The following is a 16,818-nucleotide window of genomic DNA, read 5'->3' on the forward strand; positions in this document are numbered from 1 at the left end:
ATGTTTCTGCAGAGGAGAACTACCTTCAGCATCTACTAAATACAATAAATCCGGTACACATAGTGGATTTATTTCACAGACTTTTAATAGAATCAAAGATGTATATTGGTTCAGAATCAGTAACTTCTGGTTGAATCAGTGGTTTTATTGAGTACGTCAGGGAAAAATGACAGCTTTACATACATTACTGTTTAAAGGTTTTCATAAAATTTATTTTAAGCAAACATGGCAAAACTGGCACACTTTTACATTTTTAGTTAAATTTATATTTATGAATAAAGTTTTGACAGAGGGAGGTAGTTAAAAGTCAGTGTTGACAGCTAACCCTTCTAAGTAAGGAGAGGAATATGGTGCCTCCTGATAAATGTTGATGACTGTCACTGACTGTCCTGGTTTCAGCTGGGATAGAGTTAATTTTCTTCCTACTAGCTGGCATAGTGCTGTGTTCTGGATTTAGTATGCGAATCATGTTGATAACATACTGATGTGTTAGTTGTTGCTAAGTGGTGCTTATGCTAGTCAAGGACTTTTCAGCTTCTCATGCTCTGCCAGGTGCACAAGAAACTGGGAGGGAGCACAGCCAAGATAGCTGACCCAAACTGCCCAAAGGGCTATTCCATACCATATGATGTCATGCTCAGTATATAAACTGGGGGGGTTGGCTGCGGAGCAGCAAGCACTGCTCAGGAACTGGCTGGGCATCAGTCAGTGGGAGGTGAGCAATTGCATTGTGCATCACCTGTTTTGTATATTCTTTTATCTTTTTTTTGTTTGTTTGTTTCCCCTCTTCCTCTGCTGTTGTATTAAACTGTTTTTATCTCAACCCATGGGTTTTACTTTTTTTTCAATTCTCTCCCCTGTCCCACCGGGGAGGGGCGGGAGGGTGAGGCAGTGGCTGTGTGGTCCTTAGTTGCTGACTGGGGTTAAACCACAACACTGACTAATACTGAGATATTCTGAAAAGTGTAACAGAATAAAAGTTTATGCTTCAAAGATCCATGCATTAAAAACTGTGAGAAGGCAACCATAATGAAGTAAGTGTTGATCAATGGGTATATGAATTAATATCTACAGTAATTTTAAAAAAGCTTCTGAAACAGAAGTTCTGTAAGCACAAGCATTTATTTTTATTGATATTTGAAGCAGAATAGGGCTAATGAGTAAAGAAATATAAAAGGCAGCTTTCCAGGTAGCCAGAACCTAGTTTGAAGATGTCTGCTTTCTAGATTTTTTTTGGTCTCACTTTGTGTGTTCTTATGCCATTGAAACCTGCCAATTTGGAATTGTATGGTTGTTAAAGCTAATATAGTAATAAAAACCTTTTTGTAAACTGAGTTTATCCCGGAGGCAAATACAAGGCCACAAGAAACATCCTTTGACAAAACGACCAGCCGGGTTAGCTCAGTTGGTTAGAGCATGGTGCTAATAATGCCAAGTTCACAGGTTCAGTCCCTGCTTACTGCAGGGGGGTTGGGTTCGATGATCTCTCAAGGTCCCTTCCAACCTAAAGCATTCTATGATTCTATGATTCTATGAAACCACAACCAAGATGATACAAGGCAGGTGCAGAGATGTCAGTTCTAGGCAGTTTGAATGAAAATTATTGTTTAAAACAAAAAACGGAGTTTGACTGCAAGGAGGCAAGTTAGATTAGTGTGTATATGGTTTCTCTGTTTTGTTTTCTCTAAGATAAATACAAGCCTCCTAAAGTAGCTCAGAAGTTTTAGGGAGAACTACATCAACTTTCTATTTCAATCTGATGCTGCAATATGAAATCTGATATTTTTGAAATGGTAAAATACTTTAATATGTTGTTTCTGCATGTATACACTTAGACCTTCCAGTGATCAGCAATCTTATTAATTTGGTTTTAATTTCTTGAATATTGATGCTTGATCATTAGATGTAACATCTACTTCCTGTAAATGAACTATTAAGCCAATACAATGTTGATTACAATTTTGCTTAGAAAGCTGATCAAAAAGCAGTCTCTGCAGTTACAAAATTGGTAATTACTTTTTTAGCAAGGTATTAAAAGAAAAAAGTTAGTTGATATTAAGTTAGAGACCCAGTGTAAGAAAATTGTCATTTCTAAGAAGTTCAGCAAACAGATTGTGATAGCCTAAAAACAATAAAAATGTTTAGTAAAAAGGGAGCTGTGGGCAAGTTATTGTGATAGAAATGTTTTAATTATTTCCCTTATCTTAAAATAAACACATGCAGATGCTTGTTCATTTGGGAAATAAACTTTTATTGTTCACTATATGGCTTTTTTAATAGTAATTTAAGTCTTCCAAGATAAGATCCAGGACTGTCTGAATAAAGAATATGTTTAATCAACATTGCATAAAATGTATCGGGAGGAGAGAGAACTAATTCAATGTCTAGAATCAAATAATTCAGTTTGGTATATATGGACATGGAATGTGGCTCCTAGATACCTAGAGTCAATGTAAATTACTCTCAGTTGACCTTCTGTGCCACTCCCCAGCCTGGAATGGTTTTGGGCAATAGATCTGTGCAGTGGTAAGTACTATATGTATTTTGCCTTTGTTCCACTCTTTACTTCAATAACTTTTTTATTGAAATTGGGCTTGAAAATAGAGGAGAAGCAGAGTAAGATAGTTGAAGATGGATAGATGAATGCCAAGAAGGAAATGAGGTGTGCACATGTACTTATTTATTTGTTTAAATTGTTCTCTTGGTTTAACAATTGCTTGAAGTCAACATATATATTTTGATACACATTTTAGAAGTCATCATTATGTGAGCCATTTATCTGCATTGTTCAGAGTGCAAATGTTAGTGTACATTTTTTGACTTTTTGGTATTGTCATGTTTGCCAGCATAATTGCAAAGTGTCAGTAATGGTTTTAATGTGCAGTAACCCCTTTTCTGTTAGTATTGAGTGTTCTTATGCAAGTTTTATCTTTCCTTTGAATTAACCATTACCAAAGATTGTGTGGCTTTGAAACAGTTAATTGTAGAGAAAAATATACAGATCACTCTTATAACAGGAAATGTCAACTTTATTTTTGTTATTTCTAGAGATGAATACAGCCTGATTACTGATTCTGTGTATTTAATGTGTGCTTCAGGAGTTGGAAGGCTTTCATCTTTCATAAAGCATCTCATAAATTAGCAATATATTAGGAAAGCATTAATTCACAGAAGTCATCACACATTCTGAAAAAAAATTCTTGATAGGAGAGCCTGCAGGCAGCAGATCACTCTGTAACCTTGTATGTATACAGAGGCTAGTATTGCATCTGTAATAATATGGGTTAATAACAAAATACAAAGGTATATCCACAAAAAAAGATCACCAAGCACTGAGTAAGATAATTTAAAGAGTAATGCTCCTTTTTGTCTTCAGGAAAAAAAAATACAATGTTCCCAAATATGTACATTTTGTGTATTCACAACATGGGTTTCTGAAATCTATGTCTTACAGGTTAAAAACAGTAATAGAAGAACTGATTCAGACACAGCAAACCCTTTTGAGCAAAGAGGAACTTGTGTTGGAACTAGAGAAAAAAATAGAAGAGTCCTCTAAGACTTGTGAAAAGAAGTCTGAGTAAGTCGAAATGAAATTTCAAAACACAGTAATTTGAGGGAAATCATCTATAATGCAATTCCTAAGACTTAAGTAAGAAGTAACCTCCACTAATCTTGTTCTGCTTTTGTGAGAAGTGATTATTGTGAAAAACAAAAATAAGTTAGTTTTCCATCTCTAAAATAACTCTTACCCACTGCAGATCCTAATTTTTTGGAGAACTGAGCAACTCCGTTAGTTTAATATAATTGTCATAGTGTTGGGATGGCTCAAGAACTGGACCTTTGGTTAGCATTATAACTTCAGCTTGATGGAAAGAGTGTGTTGGTTTTGGCTGGGATAATTTTCTTCATAGTACCTAGTGTGGAGCTATGTTTTGGATTTGTGCTGACAACAGTGTTGATAACACAGGGATGTTTTAGTTACTGCTGAGCAGTGCTTACACAGAGGTAAGGGCTCTTCTGCTCCTCACCCCACCCCACCCCACCCCACCAGCAACTAGGCTGGGGTTGCACAAGACGTTGGGAGGGGACAGGGCTGTGACAGCTGACCCCAAGTGACCAAAGCGATATTCCATACCATATGATGTCATGCTTAGCATATAAAGCTGGGGGAAGAAGAAGGAATGAGGGGATGTTCAGACTGATGGCATTTGTCTTCCCAAGTAACTGTTACGCATGATGGAACCCTGCTTTCCTGGAGGTGGCTGAACACCTGCCTGCCGATGGGAAGTAGTGAATTACTTCCTTGTTTTGCTTTGCTTGTGTGCGTAGCTTTTGCTTTCCCTATTAAACTGTCTTTATCTCAACCCACGAGTTTTCTCACTTTTACTTTTCTTATTCTCTCCTCCATTCCACTGAGGGGGAGTGAATGAGAGGCTGTGAGGTGCTGGGGTTAAACCATGGCAAGGAGTCAGTTCAGATTGCCTCTCTGTTTAACAGAGCTCATTGGGTAGATATAATTTTGTGAAGGAGTTTTTCAGTCATGTTCAAGACAGGTACTCTTTCTTGTGCAATAATATGTTTGTAACTTGTCAGGTTAAGTTCATTCTTCATTGCATTTTCTTTACAAAACTGAATGTAGACCTGATGCTCTTTAGTACTGCATAGTAAAGAGTGAAGGTGAGGGATTAATGAGGGTTTTACAGTGCCATAAATAAAACATTACTAAAAAGAATCATTCTTGGGCAAGATCTTTAGTTTTTTTCTACCTCTGTGAAAATATTCACAACCCAGTCTAAACTGAAGTTTATACAACAGGTAAAGAAACCTGTCTGTAGTGATGTTTTTCTGATTCTTGTTGCAGTCATTCATAACCTTCCTAACTTGGTCATAAATATTAATTTACAATACCAGTGAGTAGCAATGCAAGTCCTCAGGTAATCCTGTCTTCATTCAGTGAAGAAGTCTTGAAGCTCTTTGTTGAAGGCATCTTGTCACTTGATACATTGGCCAGTATTTCATTCATACCCAAAACTTTATGCAGGTATATGATATCAATGTTTTGTTTACTTTCCTGTTCTTTCTTTGGTGAATTTCACATGTACTCACAGTATGTTTTTGAATTTTTTTGTTCTTGACCTACCTTCCTTGCTGCACGTTACTTAAAGGATAAACTGTATTTGAACCAGATGAGGTTTGTGGTGGTTTCTCCCCACCCCCAATATTGTTGTGTTATCAGTTATCTCTCTCTGAAAATAGTTCAGACCATCACTGTGTTTCTTGCTGTGGGTAGGCTCCTTTGACTGATGCTGTAGCAGATGTTTGTGGTGTTGAGGAGGTGATGTCAGTTCAGACTGCACCAGTACCTGTAGGTCTTATTAAAAGGCATGAAATCTGGATTAGATTTCTAGTTGTAAGATAAAAGTTTCCCTGAAATCACCTCAGTTCTGATTTGTCATTTGTCATGCCTTCCTCCAACAGACCCCGTTTTCAACTTTAACTGCAGTGCAGAGTGGTCAGGAATGTTTTTGCATGTACTTACGGTCCCTAGAAGATCTCATCCAACTGTTGCATGTTCTCAGCTGCTGTCATAGCATATGGCACTGGCTTCAGTGCTGCAAGGCAAAGTGAAGGTTAAAGGTAAATGAGCAATAAATGGAAGCTTGCCTCTTGAGCCAGAGGTCATTCTCTTGGTGCAATGCAAGTCTGTTGTCAGGAAAGAAAGTGAGGAGGTCTACTCCAAATGCAACAGCTCTAGACTCTGAGTTATTTTTCAGCCTCACCCAAGGTGCTGAGCTTTGCCCTTCAGTGCCGAGGAAATCTCCTTGTCTGCTTTCTCTGGGCAAAATGATGGGAAAAGCCTGCAAAATCATGTTTTCGGTCTCTTCACTTGAACCAGTTTGAACTTCACCTGTCTCCCCACTTCTTTCTGATACAGCTTCAGTACCACAAGTTCTGAGTTGTTTACTGATTTTGCAGTGGCAGTCTGAGTTGGGGCTTGAAAACATTTCTTGGTATCTAATTCTGGCAACACTGCAAACTGATCTTTGCAGGTACTGTACGTTTCATGAGGGTATGTGCAGAAGTGTATCTGCAGGCCTCTGATTTTGTGTTCCTCCTCAGTATTTAGCTGTATTGGTCCTATCATCCTGGCACCAATATCCTTTTCTGCCTTCAAATGACGGTATCACCTGCAACACAGAGAGTTTTAATTATATTTTATTTACATATGTGTATGTCAAGCATACCATCTGCCCTCCTGACATGATAGCATGTTGAATATTTGGGTTTTGATTTGGTTCACCTTTTTACCACTTCCCAACCTGTTGCCCTCTTCTGGTCTTGCAAGGATTCTTCACACAAGATCTCACTCTGTGAGATTGCTAGTAGCTCTTGCTACCCACAAGGACTATAAAGTTTGCACTCATGCAAGCCATAGGCAAATAATTTTGTAGGTTCTAATTCCTCATGCATAGATGGAATAGGGAGCATTCTGTTTTGGATTTGGGTAAACTGATTAGACAATAATCCATCTTGCCAGAGTTCAGGAAAGAGAATAGCTCATGACTTGACTTGCAGGGTATACCTTCTTATCTCTGGATCCTGATGAGTTGAAACCATTCAGTGTTTGGGATGTTGTTGTTCTAGCCAATGTGTGTTTACCAAAGCCCTGCTGATGGTGGAAGGCCATCATTTTCACAGGGTGGTCTCTTTTGTCTCTCATATTGAGGACCAGATGAAAGAATATTATTTTGAGGATAATTGTTCATCTTTTTGTGTGGTGCTCTTAAATGTGTGCAGTCTCATGTCAAACCTCAGTTTCAGGTCCTCTAACTGTGTCTTCATACATCATACTTAATCCTTTTTACATGAATGATCATTCTGCTCATTGTAAGGAGTTCTGTTCTTTGGTGACTTAGTACAATGCTCATCTATAGGGATATGATTTTTATCTTTTCCTGCCAGTGAGAATTCTGTGACAGATGGTTCCCTTACCACTTTGGAACCTGTTTGAATAGTCACTTGGCTCAGCATCAGTTTGTGAAGGAACAATCCCAATATCAATGACTTTTACATTTCTTTTTTTCTCTAAGGGTAAGGCTTGCAGAAGGGCCTGTCTTCCAGGGATTATCCTGAAGATACAGAGTGACAGAATTCTGTGGTTTTTCTTTACTGTCCTCATTCTTCATAGTTCTGGTCCCTCTACCTCATTCATCTGTTCTTGCAGACTGTGAGAACTCTGCATGTCTTTGTAGACCACATGTTGCTGGGCTCCACTTGAGTGCTTTTAAGGGTGTCTGTTGTACTGTGGATGGTTCTGTCTGTTAGGCAGCTTCTGTCCATCTTTGGTTTTGACAGTTCTTGGGGATAATAGTCATCTAGGTAGCTGTAGATATTTTAAGTGTTCTGCTTGTCCTTCAGTAATCCTTGAATTATGCCTGTCTTGGAGTATTCAGGGGTATGAGAGGTATTTAGAGAACAGCCATAAAAACATGCAGAAGACAAGAAAAAATTTCTTTTAGCTCCTCATGGAGATCAATTTATTTAGCTTCATAAGAAGAATGTTAGACTGCAGTCCAGAAGTACTTATGCAGTAGAGGACCTTTCAGTCCAGAAGAGACAACAGATATCTCTAACTTTTGACACCAGACGAATTTATATTGGATGTAAGGTGAGTTTAGTAGTGCAAATTATTATTACAACTATGTGGATTGCAGTGGATTTCTCATCACTGGAAATCATAATCTAAAAATGTATTTCTTCTTTAACAGATGAGGAATCTTAGAGTTTATAAATTCAATCAAAAGTGGACAAAAATAATAGTTTCATCTATATTTATTACATTATTGTTGTGATAGATTGAGAAAAGAGACTGGCTAACTAGGTGTTTGCTTGCATTGTCTTGTAGCTTTGAAAATTTTCTAGAATTGCCTGATGTGTTTATGCCTTTGAACACATAATTCTGTTGAGGAATTTTCATGCTCTTACTTTGAAAAGTGTAGTAAAATTTCCTCTGTTAAATTAATGGATTAAGTGAAAAAAAGAAAAACAGGTTCCAGTATTGAAGATGTTTGGGTTTTTTTTTTTTAGTTTAGTTTAGTTTTGTTTTGTTTTTTAGCTTTTATGAAACAAAGTATGTATTTTAAATAATATGTGTTTTTAAAATGTTTGTTATTTTTCTCTGCAGTATTGTACTCTTGCTGAGCCAAAAGCAAGCGCTGGAAGAACTTAAGCAAACAGTTCAGCAATTAAGATGCTCTGAGGCAAAATTTGCAGCCCAGAAAGAACTACTGGAACAAAAGGTTCAAGAGAATGATGGGAAAGAGCCACCACCTGTAGTGAATTATGAAGAAGATGCCAGATCAGTCACTTCGATGGTAAGTTTTACATCTGTTTTACTGAATTGTGCAGCCTTGCCATTGTACTTTAGTCCTGGGATCAGAATCTTAAGATATTCACAGGGATGACTGAAATGAATAAACTTCACTTTGCATTTGTGGAGACTTGTTTAGAAAAACAGTTCAGTTGTGTGATTTTTTTAAGTTGCAGTAACTTTTAACACCCTCTGTATGTCTGTGGACTTGGTTTGGTCTTCTGCACACTTGTTGCTTAAATTCTCATTAGATTGTTTTATAATCACAAGTGTAAATCCTTAAATAGATTTTGTAAACATGACTGGGTAGCTATTGGTAATTTCATCGGCTGTGTTGAGGAAATTCATTCACAGTTGTAGATAGAAAACTAACAGTAAAAGCTGTTGGAATCACGGCACGTACTGTGTAACTGAGAAATGAATGTTATGTACTGTAATTACTCTTTTCTTTAAACAGAAACAAACACAGGTTTCTTTGCAACTTATTTTTAAATATTTACATGCTTCTACTAATCAGAAGGAACTTTTTGTGCTATTGATGAGACCCCATGTAATTTAAATAAGTACTTTACTTTGTTAATACTTCATGTGGCTTCCTTTTCTCAATTGTATGCAGCTATGTGTAGAGATAGTAGGCCACATAAAAAAGCAAACAAACAGTACCTGTTTACTAAAGGGACGAGCAGTAGTGTTTGGTTTTATGGATTAGGTTTGACATATATGAGATGCTTGTGACTTGTTTTCTTCAGAGGTTTAACCTGCCATTTCTTTTGGCCCACAGAGCAGTAGCTCAGTGAAATGATAATGAAATGGTTGTATCTGAGAGGAATACTTTTGTTTTCTCTATCTATTTGTGGAACCAAGTTTGAGTTTTCTTCATTTCCATTCTACAGTTATACTTAATTGTCAGTATTCTCTTGCTTCCACTACCACTGTTTAGTATTTGAAAGGCACTACCAGATGGTTGCCATTTTCACTGGTACAAAACATTAGTTTACAAAGCTTGTGTGCTGGTCATGATCTAGGAGGAGTTGATAAAGCACCCAAAGATGGAGAAGGAGAAAGGAGGGATCAGGATAATGATTGTGAAAGGTTAGGAGGCTTGGAATCTTTTTGGGGTAGGCTATCTTATTAGTTAGTTCATGTAACAACCTGTAATAGTGCTAGAGAATATTGTCTGTAAGGGTTAGTTGAGATGATGATTCTAATCAAGAGAACGGTATTTTTCCAGCTCAGTTCAAGATTACTAAAGTCTGTCCTCTGGTGTCCAAAGCTGTGTTTCAATGGGTGGGAGAAAATAATCTTTGCATATATATACAATACATAGTGAAGAATTCTGACCTCTTAATTTTTTTTGAATAAAAGTTATCTATGATAATTTATCTTCTTTTTTGCTGGAGGAGATACATACTGAGATTTCAAGAATGATGCAAGACATACATTTTTGCGTATATTAAATGTACTGAGAGTAAGAAAAATGTTGCTATTTTGGCTTCAGAGTGTTTAGTCTTATAATTTATATGTACCATGAAAAATAATGGAATATGACTTACTTGCTGGGTGATTTCCCTTGAATAAGTCATTTAAGACAGGCAAATACCACTTAAGTTTTGTTTAACTATTAAGTTGATATCCTGTGTCAGTCAAATTGACTAAAAAGCTGTAGATACCACAGCAGTCTAAATTAAACTTTTTTGAAATTGCTGTGCCTTGAGAGGGCAGTCTTGACTGTATCTCAAGATGAGAAAATAATACACTGATGGGCTGTTTGTATAAATAAGCATCCTGGTCATTTTTATAGTGGGATTTTTTTTTTTTTTTTAGTAAAGCTCCTTAAAATCACACAGGTGCTAAATGATCAGAAATGAAATGTTCTTGCTGCTCATGGTCATCCTGATATTCAGGAAGATCGTTGTTTCTTCAGCTATAAATCCATTTAGGTTTCTCATCTTTATCTAAAAGCAGTTCACCTAAATGTTGTCTGATGTAATATTTGAATGTGGTCATTTTTTCCTCTTCAGAAATATATTGTAAACACTTGTTTTACAAATTCGTTTCCTAAGAATGACAAAATCATAATTGGCTTTTGTTGTGAGCATGCATATGAAGTACATTTTCATGTATTCAGTCACAAGTGGATTTTTTTTTGGTAATTTAAAATTAAAAAGCACGTTTGTAAAGTTTAATATTTCTTTAAGTATTATAAGGTATCATCTAAATACAGCCAATTTCATAGTGGAATAATGTGCAAATTGTTTTGTTTTCCATCTCTTACATTAGTTAACAGTACAATAGAATACTAACAAGGAATGAAATTCTGAAATGCTGTTTGATGTGTTTTTATAGATAGTGTTATGTTATGTGTGTGTTATAACTTCCTTTGTTTCCTTGTTCTTTTTTGCTTCTGTTAACTGTAGGAAGTTTCGTATTTTGTTAGTGTCTTCAATATGGTTTAGTTTGGTCAATACATTTTATTGTTTGTAGAATGTTAGCTGTGTGTTGATGTTCATGCAAACATTTTAAGGAAAAAGGAAATTGCTAGATGATTCTGTTTTGTTCAATCATCATAGCATAGCAAGGAGCTAAAACAATTCTGGTTTTGGCCATTCCTGAACATTGCATTTAATAATTTTGGCATCATATGATCATATATGGAAAAATAAGACATATTTTCTTGTTTCTAGCATTTATATCGTTCTACTGAGGTAACCATGCAAGACAGAGATAATTTTAATGCTGAAGGTGCTACAAGTTTAAAATAATGTCTTTAGGCCCTTTAGAGTTATGCAGTTATGATACTATGCAGTATGTAATTGGGAGAATCATAGTTAACTTTTTCTTCTATACTTATGTTAAAGTAAGGAGATAGATACTAAGAAAAACCTGGTTATTCCTTCTAAACAGCTGTTTTTTTGCCAAAATGTTGTAGTGTCCAAATTGGTATACATTATGTCACTTTACAAAAGTCAACCAGTAGCGGGAAGCTTGAACTAACTTTTCAGTATTTAGATGTTCAGTCAATGGATGTATGGCCTGTTGTTTGTCTTAAGATACATATGCTATTCTTGCTATTAATATGATCAACAGAGCAAGGCAGTAGTCCACCATAATTAAAACAAAGAAAACAAAACCAACAGAACTTTTATATGTCTAATGAGCTGATTAGAAATAACAACATCAGGAATATTTGGAATATTAAAGTGCCAGCATTTACTCAGGTAATTAAGTACAGTGACAGTGGTTTGCATTTCATAGTAAGACTTTAAAATTACAGCATCAGTATTGAGTTGGAAATTGTTACAGAATAGGAAATCTTCAGGGACTGCTTAAACCTGGCAATAGCTTTAGTTAATATAAAATAGTAATCAATTTTGTTTAGCAATAATACAGTGAAATCTGTATGCCACATTAATATGTATTCTCCTTTTTCCTTACATGGTAAAACCAAGTATTACAAAGGTGCAAACCCATTATTTTTAAGAATATGTATTTAAAAATATATGGTTTTCTCACTATAGAAATGTTTCATATAGATTTATTTTGCGTATTGCAGCACTACACTGGCACCACTGATAAAAGTGAGACTTGGTATGCAGGCTCTGCAATACTTGAAAGACTTGTCGGAAGGTGGAGCTCAATGCCAGAAGACGTAACTATGACTGAATAATCAAAATTTTTCATCATTACATACATTTAAAAATGAGACACAGAAATGTGGAGGAAAAAATGTGTGTTCTCATCTATCTAACATCTAAGTAATCTGAAGTGGTGGTTTGGTTTTGTTTGCCCTGAATTTTGAGGGTTTTTTACAAATAATAAAATACAACAGTAATGTAGAAAGACCCTAATGCATGGCCTTCAACAGCATGTAAGCCAACCAAAAGAGCTGTGTAGCTGTACTGCCCATGGGGCAACAGTACAAAGTCACTGTTCTTTCTCCATATGATCCTTGACGGACTTCCAGTCCAGCTTGGTTGTCAGCATGGAAGGCTCTGGAGTACAGTTGAGTCAGGAAGGAGACAGTAATGTCTCTGGTAACATGAACTCATGAAAGGTACACAGGGCAAAAGGAAGCTGGGGCATCATGATATCATAACACAGCCAGTGGGATGGATCTAACTATCAATGCACCATTCCAGGAGAGTGCCATGCTTAAAACTGTACACAGTGGGATAACAGAAAATGGGTATTAGTAAGAGATTTTACATATCTGAATTCCATTTTTATCTGTTACAGCAGAATTATCCACAATTTTAAAAAAATACAAAAGTTCTCTGCCTATCTAATTGGTTTTACTATTTGTCATTCCTTTTTAAAAGGCTTCAGAGATCATATTCTCAGTGATTGCTTTAAAAGTAAGATAAGGCAGCTTTTGGTGAAGATTGTGGCAAATAGAAGGTTCTCAGTGGTTATGGAAGAAAAAATATTGAATGCATGAAACAGTGCTAAAGTGCTAGCTTCATTCTTTGTAAATTATTCTGAAAGTACTTTTTTATTTTCCTAGTGTAAATGCTTTATATCTCCATTGCAGCATTCTAGAATCCATGACTCAGTGCTCCTTCTAATAGTGTGATCAACAAACCAATAGTCTTAGAGTCTTCCTCTGCAGGTTTGGGTTTGAGGCAAATGTTTTCAGGATTCTCACTAAAATCGTAATTGACAAATTTGATCAAGTTGTACATTTTGAATTTTTTAAGTCTGTTATATAGATATGAAAGAGCATTTCCAGGAGTTGGTGTGGTTATGTGATTATAGATGCTTCATGAAATTCATTTTAGATGATATATTACAAGGCCCTGAAACATAATCCACTCAGAGACGTACCCACACTCTACGGGGTCTCCCATACTGTCTCAGGATGTATAGGATCTTTACTTTCAAGTAGGTGCAGGGAAATGGTTAGCTTCTGTGCCAGCCCATTGCAGAAATAGCAGAAAGCTTGATGGTTGAGATAAAATTTTTATATTTTTTCTTACTGACTGAGAAGAATTGAGGCATTCCTACGCTTTGTAATGCATCGCCAAACAGGTCCCTTGTTTATCTGTCGTAAGTAATTCTTTACTAATTTGTGGCTCATGACATTTATCTAAAACTAAGATTATATGAGGGAAAGTATTAGGAAGTGGTAGGGAAGCCCTTCACAGTTGTTTGATTCACATATTTATAAACCTTGTAAACTTCCACTGTGCTATTCCAAGATTTTAAGTTTCTTGTCAACAGAAAGAGAGACAAACTAAGTTTGTGCAGCATTGGTATCCTTAACCTTTTTCTTATTTTTGTCTCAGCAGAGGAGACACTGCCAGTGCAGTCATGTTGTAGAAATTGTGCCTATTAATTCATAAAAGATTTGGAAAAAAACAGTTGTATTTGTTGGATGCATGGACAGCTGAAGTTCAGCTAAATGATCTTTGCTTTGGGCCACTTTCCAAGCTTGCTGGCTGGGACCTGTGTTTCTGGCTTACAGCCAGAACTTAACATGGAGCAAAAATGCTCCAAATGTCAGATGCTTCTAGGAAGTGTGGAGGATGAGCTCTGCTCCTCTTGCTCTCAGAGTGGGTATGTTCTAGCTTCTGTTTCTTCTCTTTGTAAATCCTACTTGCCTGACAGACATCAGAGGAAGAACAGTCCAAAAGGAGATACTAAGGTAATAGACAGATAAACTGTCATACTTTGTCCCACATGGTTATTACTGACTGGTCCAGAATTTATAAGATGGGAGGTCAATGGAGCTGACAAGCCTCTTTCCAGTGAACATGCCTGGAAACTTCTTAAGTAAAAGATTAACCTGACAGTAATTTTTTAATAGACTAAGGCTCAGAGTTTATATATTTCTTAAGGTTATCATATTATCAAACAAAAACTGTTGAGCAATAGCCTAGTCTTGGGGAAAGGCAAAATCAGAAGTGTGAGTGCACTTTGGGAGGAATTGAGGGACGTGGCTGGTTCAGAGTAAACAAAACTGTCAGAATATTTTACGTGCAGAATTAGTTTACCCTCTCTGTATAAAGGAGGGTGTATGTACTTGAATTAAGTACATATACTTCTCTTGAACTGCCAGAAATATTTCAAGAGCTTTCAATTTTCCTTGAGGAAGAAGGGTTCATCACAGTAGTGTTGCAGCATTGTGTACCCACTGGGGATTTGTTAGTTCAGTGAAAATCATCTCTGTGAAAGCTTCACTCAGAAGATTCCCTTTGAAAAGAAATCACATGCTGGTATCCAGCGTATGTTTCAGAGTATGTTGGAATTTTTCTCTGTGTGCTGGGAGGAAAGTAGTAATTCTCTGCAAGAATTACCACCACTGGCTTCTTGCATCTTTTTCATAGCAATGGGGCTGAATTAGTGTGATTATTAACTTCTCATAGCCTCTAGGTAACACACCAGCAATAATGTGACAGAATTTGACTGCTTTAAATCATCTCTCTCCTTTCCTTTTTTTTCTTTTGAAGTGGCTGGTTGAAAATAGCCTTGTTCTTAAGGGCAATTATTATGCTTCTAGAAGGCTTAAAATCTGCTATAAAATATTTCTTGGAATTAGAATTTATGGTTTTAATCTAGTGCCACTGGCAGTTTATTGCCAGATTTGAAGCGTATGATTTTCTAGTTTGCTTTGTAGCTTCTGCTCTTTTCTGCCATGTGGGGAAGCTCTTACCTGCTACAGACTGAGAAACTAGAATGGCAATGTAATCTGTTTTTCAGAGGACTACCCTTAAGGTACAGGCCAGATAATTTTTAGTTCTCCTTTTTATTTTTCACTGTTGGTGGTCTTTAACAGTGGGGTAGATGAAATAGCATGTTTCAGATATCACTGAATTTTTTTCTTTGGCTTGTCCTGCAGTAAGATAGATGCAAAACATTTCTGGTCAACTTGGTATCCAGGTGCCTGAACATCAACATTAATGCCATTTTTAGGTTGCTTAAGGTATCCTGCCTGACATCAAGCTGTGAATCATGTCTGCCAGTCCCATGTAGATGTCTTGGATAACCTAAGCCATAAAGAATGCTAGATATTGATATCCAAACAGGTGAAGTTCTTGAAGTTCTTTGAAGTTCTTGGCTCAAAAAGGTCTTTAATGGTAGGGAAAGTGAAAGTCCCATGTCAGATGTGATAGTCACTGTAATCCAGTCAAAAAATTCTAGGATTACTTATCTCAGCTTCTCTTTAGCGACGTACAGAAAGAGGCCACAAGAAACTTACCTTTACTGGACTGTTGTGTTAGAGTAGTGTGAGAAAGGCAATGACATTTGCACAAAGATAATAGTAGATATGCAGGAGTTTCTGAAACTAATGTCCTCATCCTAAGAAGAAAGAAAGCTTGGAATATCACAGCAAAGATGCATGGAAATATATCATTCTTGAAAAATGAGTGAAGATCTTTACTTTTGTGGCACTACTGGAACTCAGATGAATTACTTCTATTTTTAATCAAATAACGTGCCTGATCTGTCAGATTGTGCGGGTCAAATGCAGGTTAGTTTTCTGGAAGTTACTGCAGAGTTTTCTGCAAGCAAAGCAGTTTTTTTAATCTTTTTTTTTTTCAAGTTTTTTTTTTTTAAATATTTATTTTTATTATTATTATTTCCAAGTTTTAATTGCAGAAAGCAAGAGTTTGTTACATGGAAACGAGGTTATAGATTTGTACAACTCAACCCAAAAAAACCAAATTAAGGATAGAGTAGCTAAGAATGACTTGCCTCCCTCAAAGTTTTCCTTGGTCTCACTCAGTGTCTTTAATAAAAAGACATTTGCTAAAAAAAAAAAAAAGAAAAGATACTCCTTTTCCAGAATGTATTGTGATTCTCTCAGCTGGAGAGAAAGCAGAGGAGGTTGTCCTGGGGGAAAAAGTTAAAATCTAACATCAGTGAGATGCTGAATTTAGATCATCTCTTTACCAGGTGCTCCTAACTGGTTCTTGGCTCCGACTAGGCACTTACTTGAGCAACTACAGTTCTTAGTCAAGTAATTTATTTTCTATTAAGACTTTTAGGGAGTTACTAAAACCAGTTGAAACAGGTATTTCATTTGACTTCTTATTAACCTTTGGCAGCTTTATTAAGTTTTGTAAACATGACATTTTGAGATAAATGAGATTATAGATATTTCCTGTCTTGGTGTATCACAGGAACTTGTGATACATGTGTGTAGTGGGTTGACCCTGGCTGGAAGCCAGGTGCCCACCAAGCCACTCTATCACTCCCATCCTCAACTGGACAGGGGAGAGAAAATACAACAAAAGGCTCGTGGGTCAAGGTAAGGACAGGGAGAGATCACTCACCAGTTCCTGTCACGGGCAAAACAGACTCGACTTGGGGAAATTAGTTTATTACCAATCGAAATCAGAGTAGGATAATGAGAAAATAAAAACTAAATCTTAAAACACCTTCCCCCCACCCCTCCCTTCTTCCCGGGTTTAACTTTACTCCAGAATTTCCGTATGTCCTCCCTG

General features: G+C 36.5%; 1 protein-coding gene across 1 annotated transcript in view; it reads left to right on the top strand.

The window, feature by feature from the left end:
- FER (FER tyrosine kinase) overlaps window positions 1-16,818 on the top strand; it is a 192,950-nt gene that overhangs the window by 54,847 nt on the left and 121,285 nt on the right. Inside the window, exons 9-10 of the mRNA XM_075725939.1 lie at window positions 3,455-3,577; window positions 8,186-8,375. Coding sequence (XP_075582054.1) covers window positions 3,455-3,577; window positions 8,186-8,375 — 313 coding nt within the window. The remainder of the gene's footprint in view (window positions 1-3,454; window positions 3,578-8,185; window positions 8,376-16,818) is intronic.

The sequence above is a fragment of the Pelecanus crispus genome, chromosome Z (genome assembly GCF_030463565.1).
Source record: "Pelecanus crispus isolate bPelCri1 chromosome Z, bPelCri1.pri, whole genome shotgun sequence".
Lineage (NCBI taxonomy): Eukaryota > Metazoa > Chordata > Aves > Pelecaniformes > Pelecanidae > Pelecanus > Pelecanus crispus.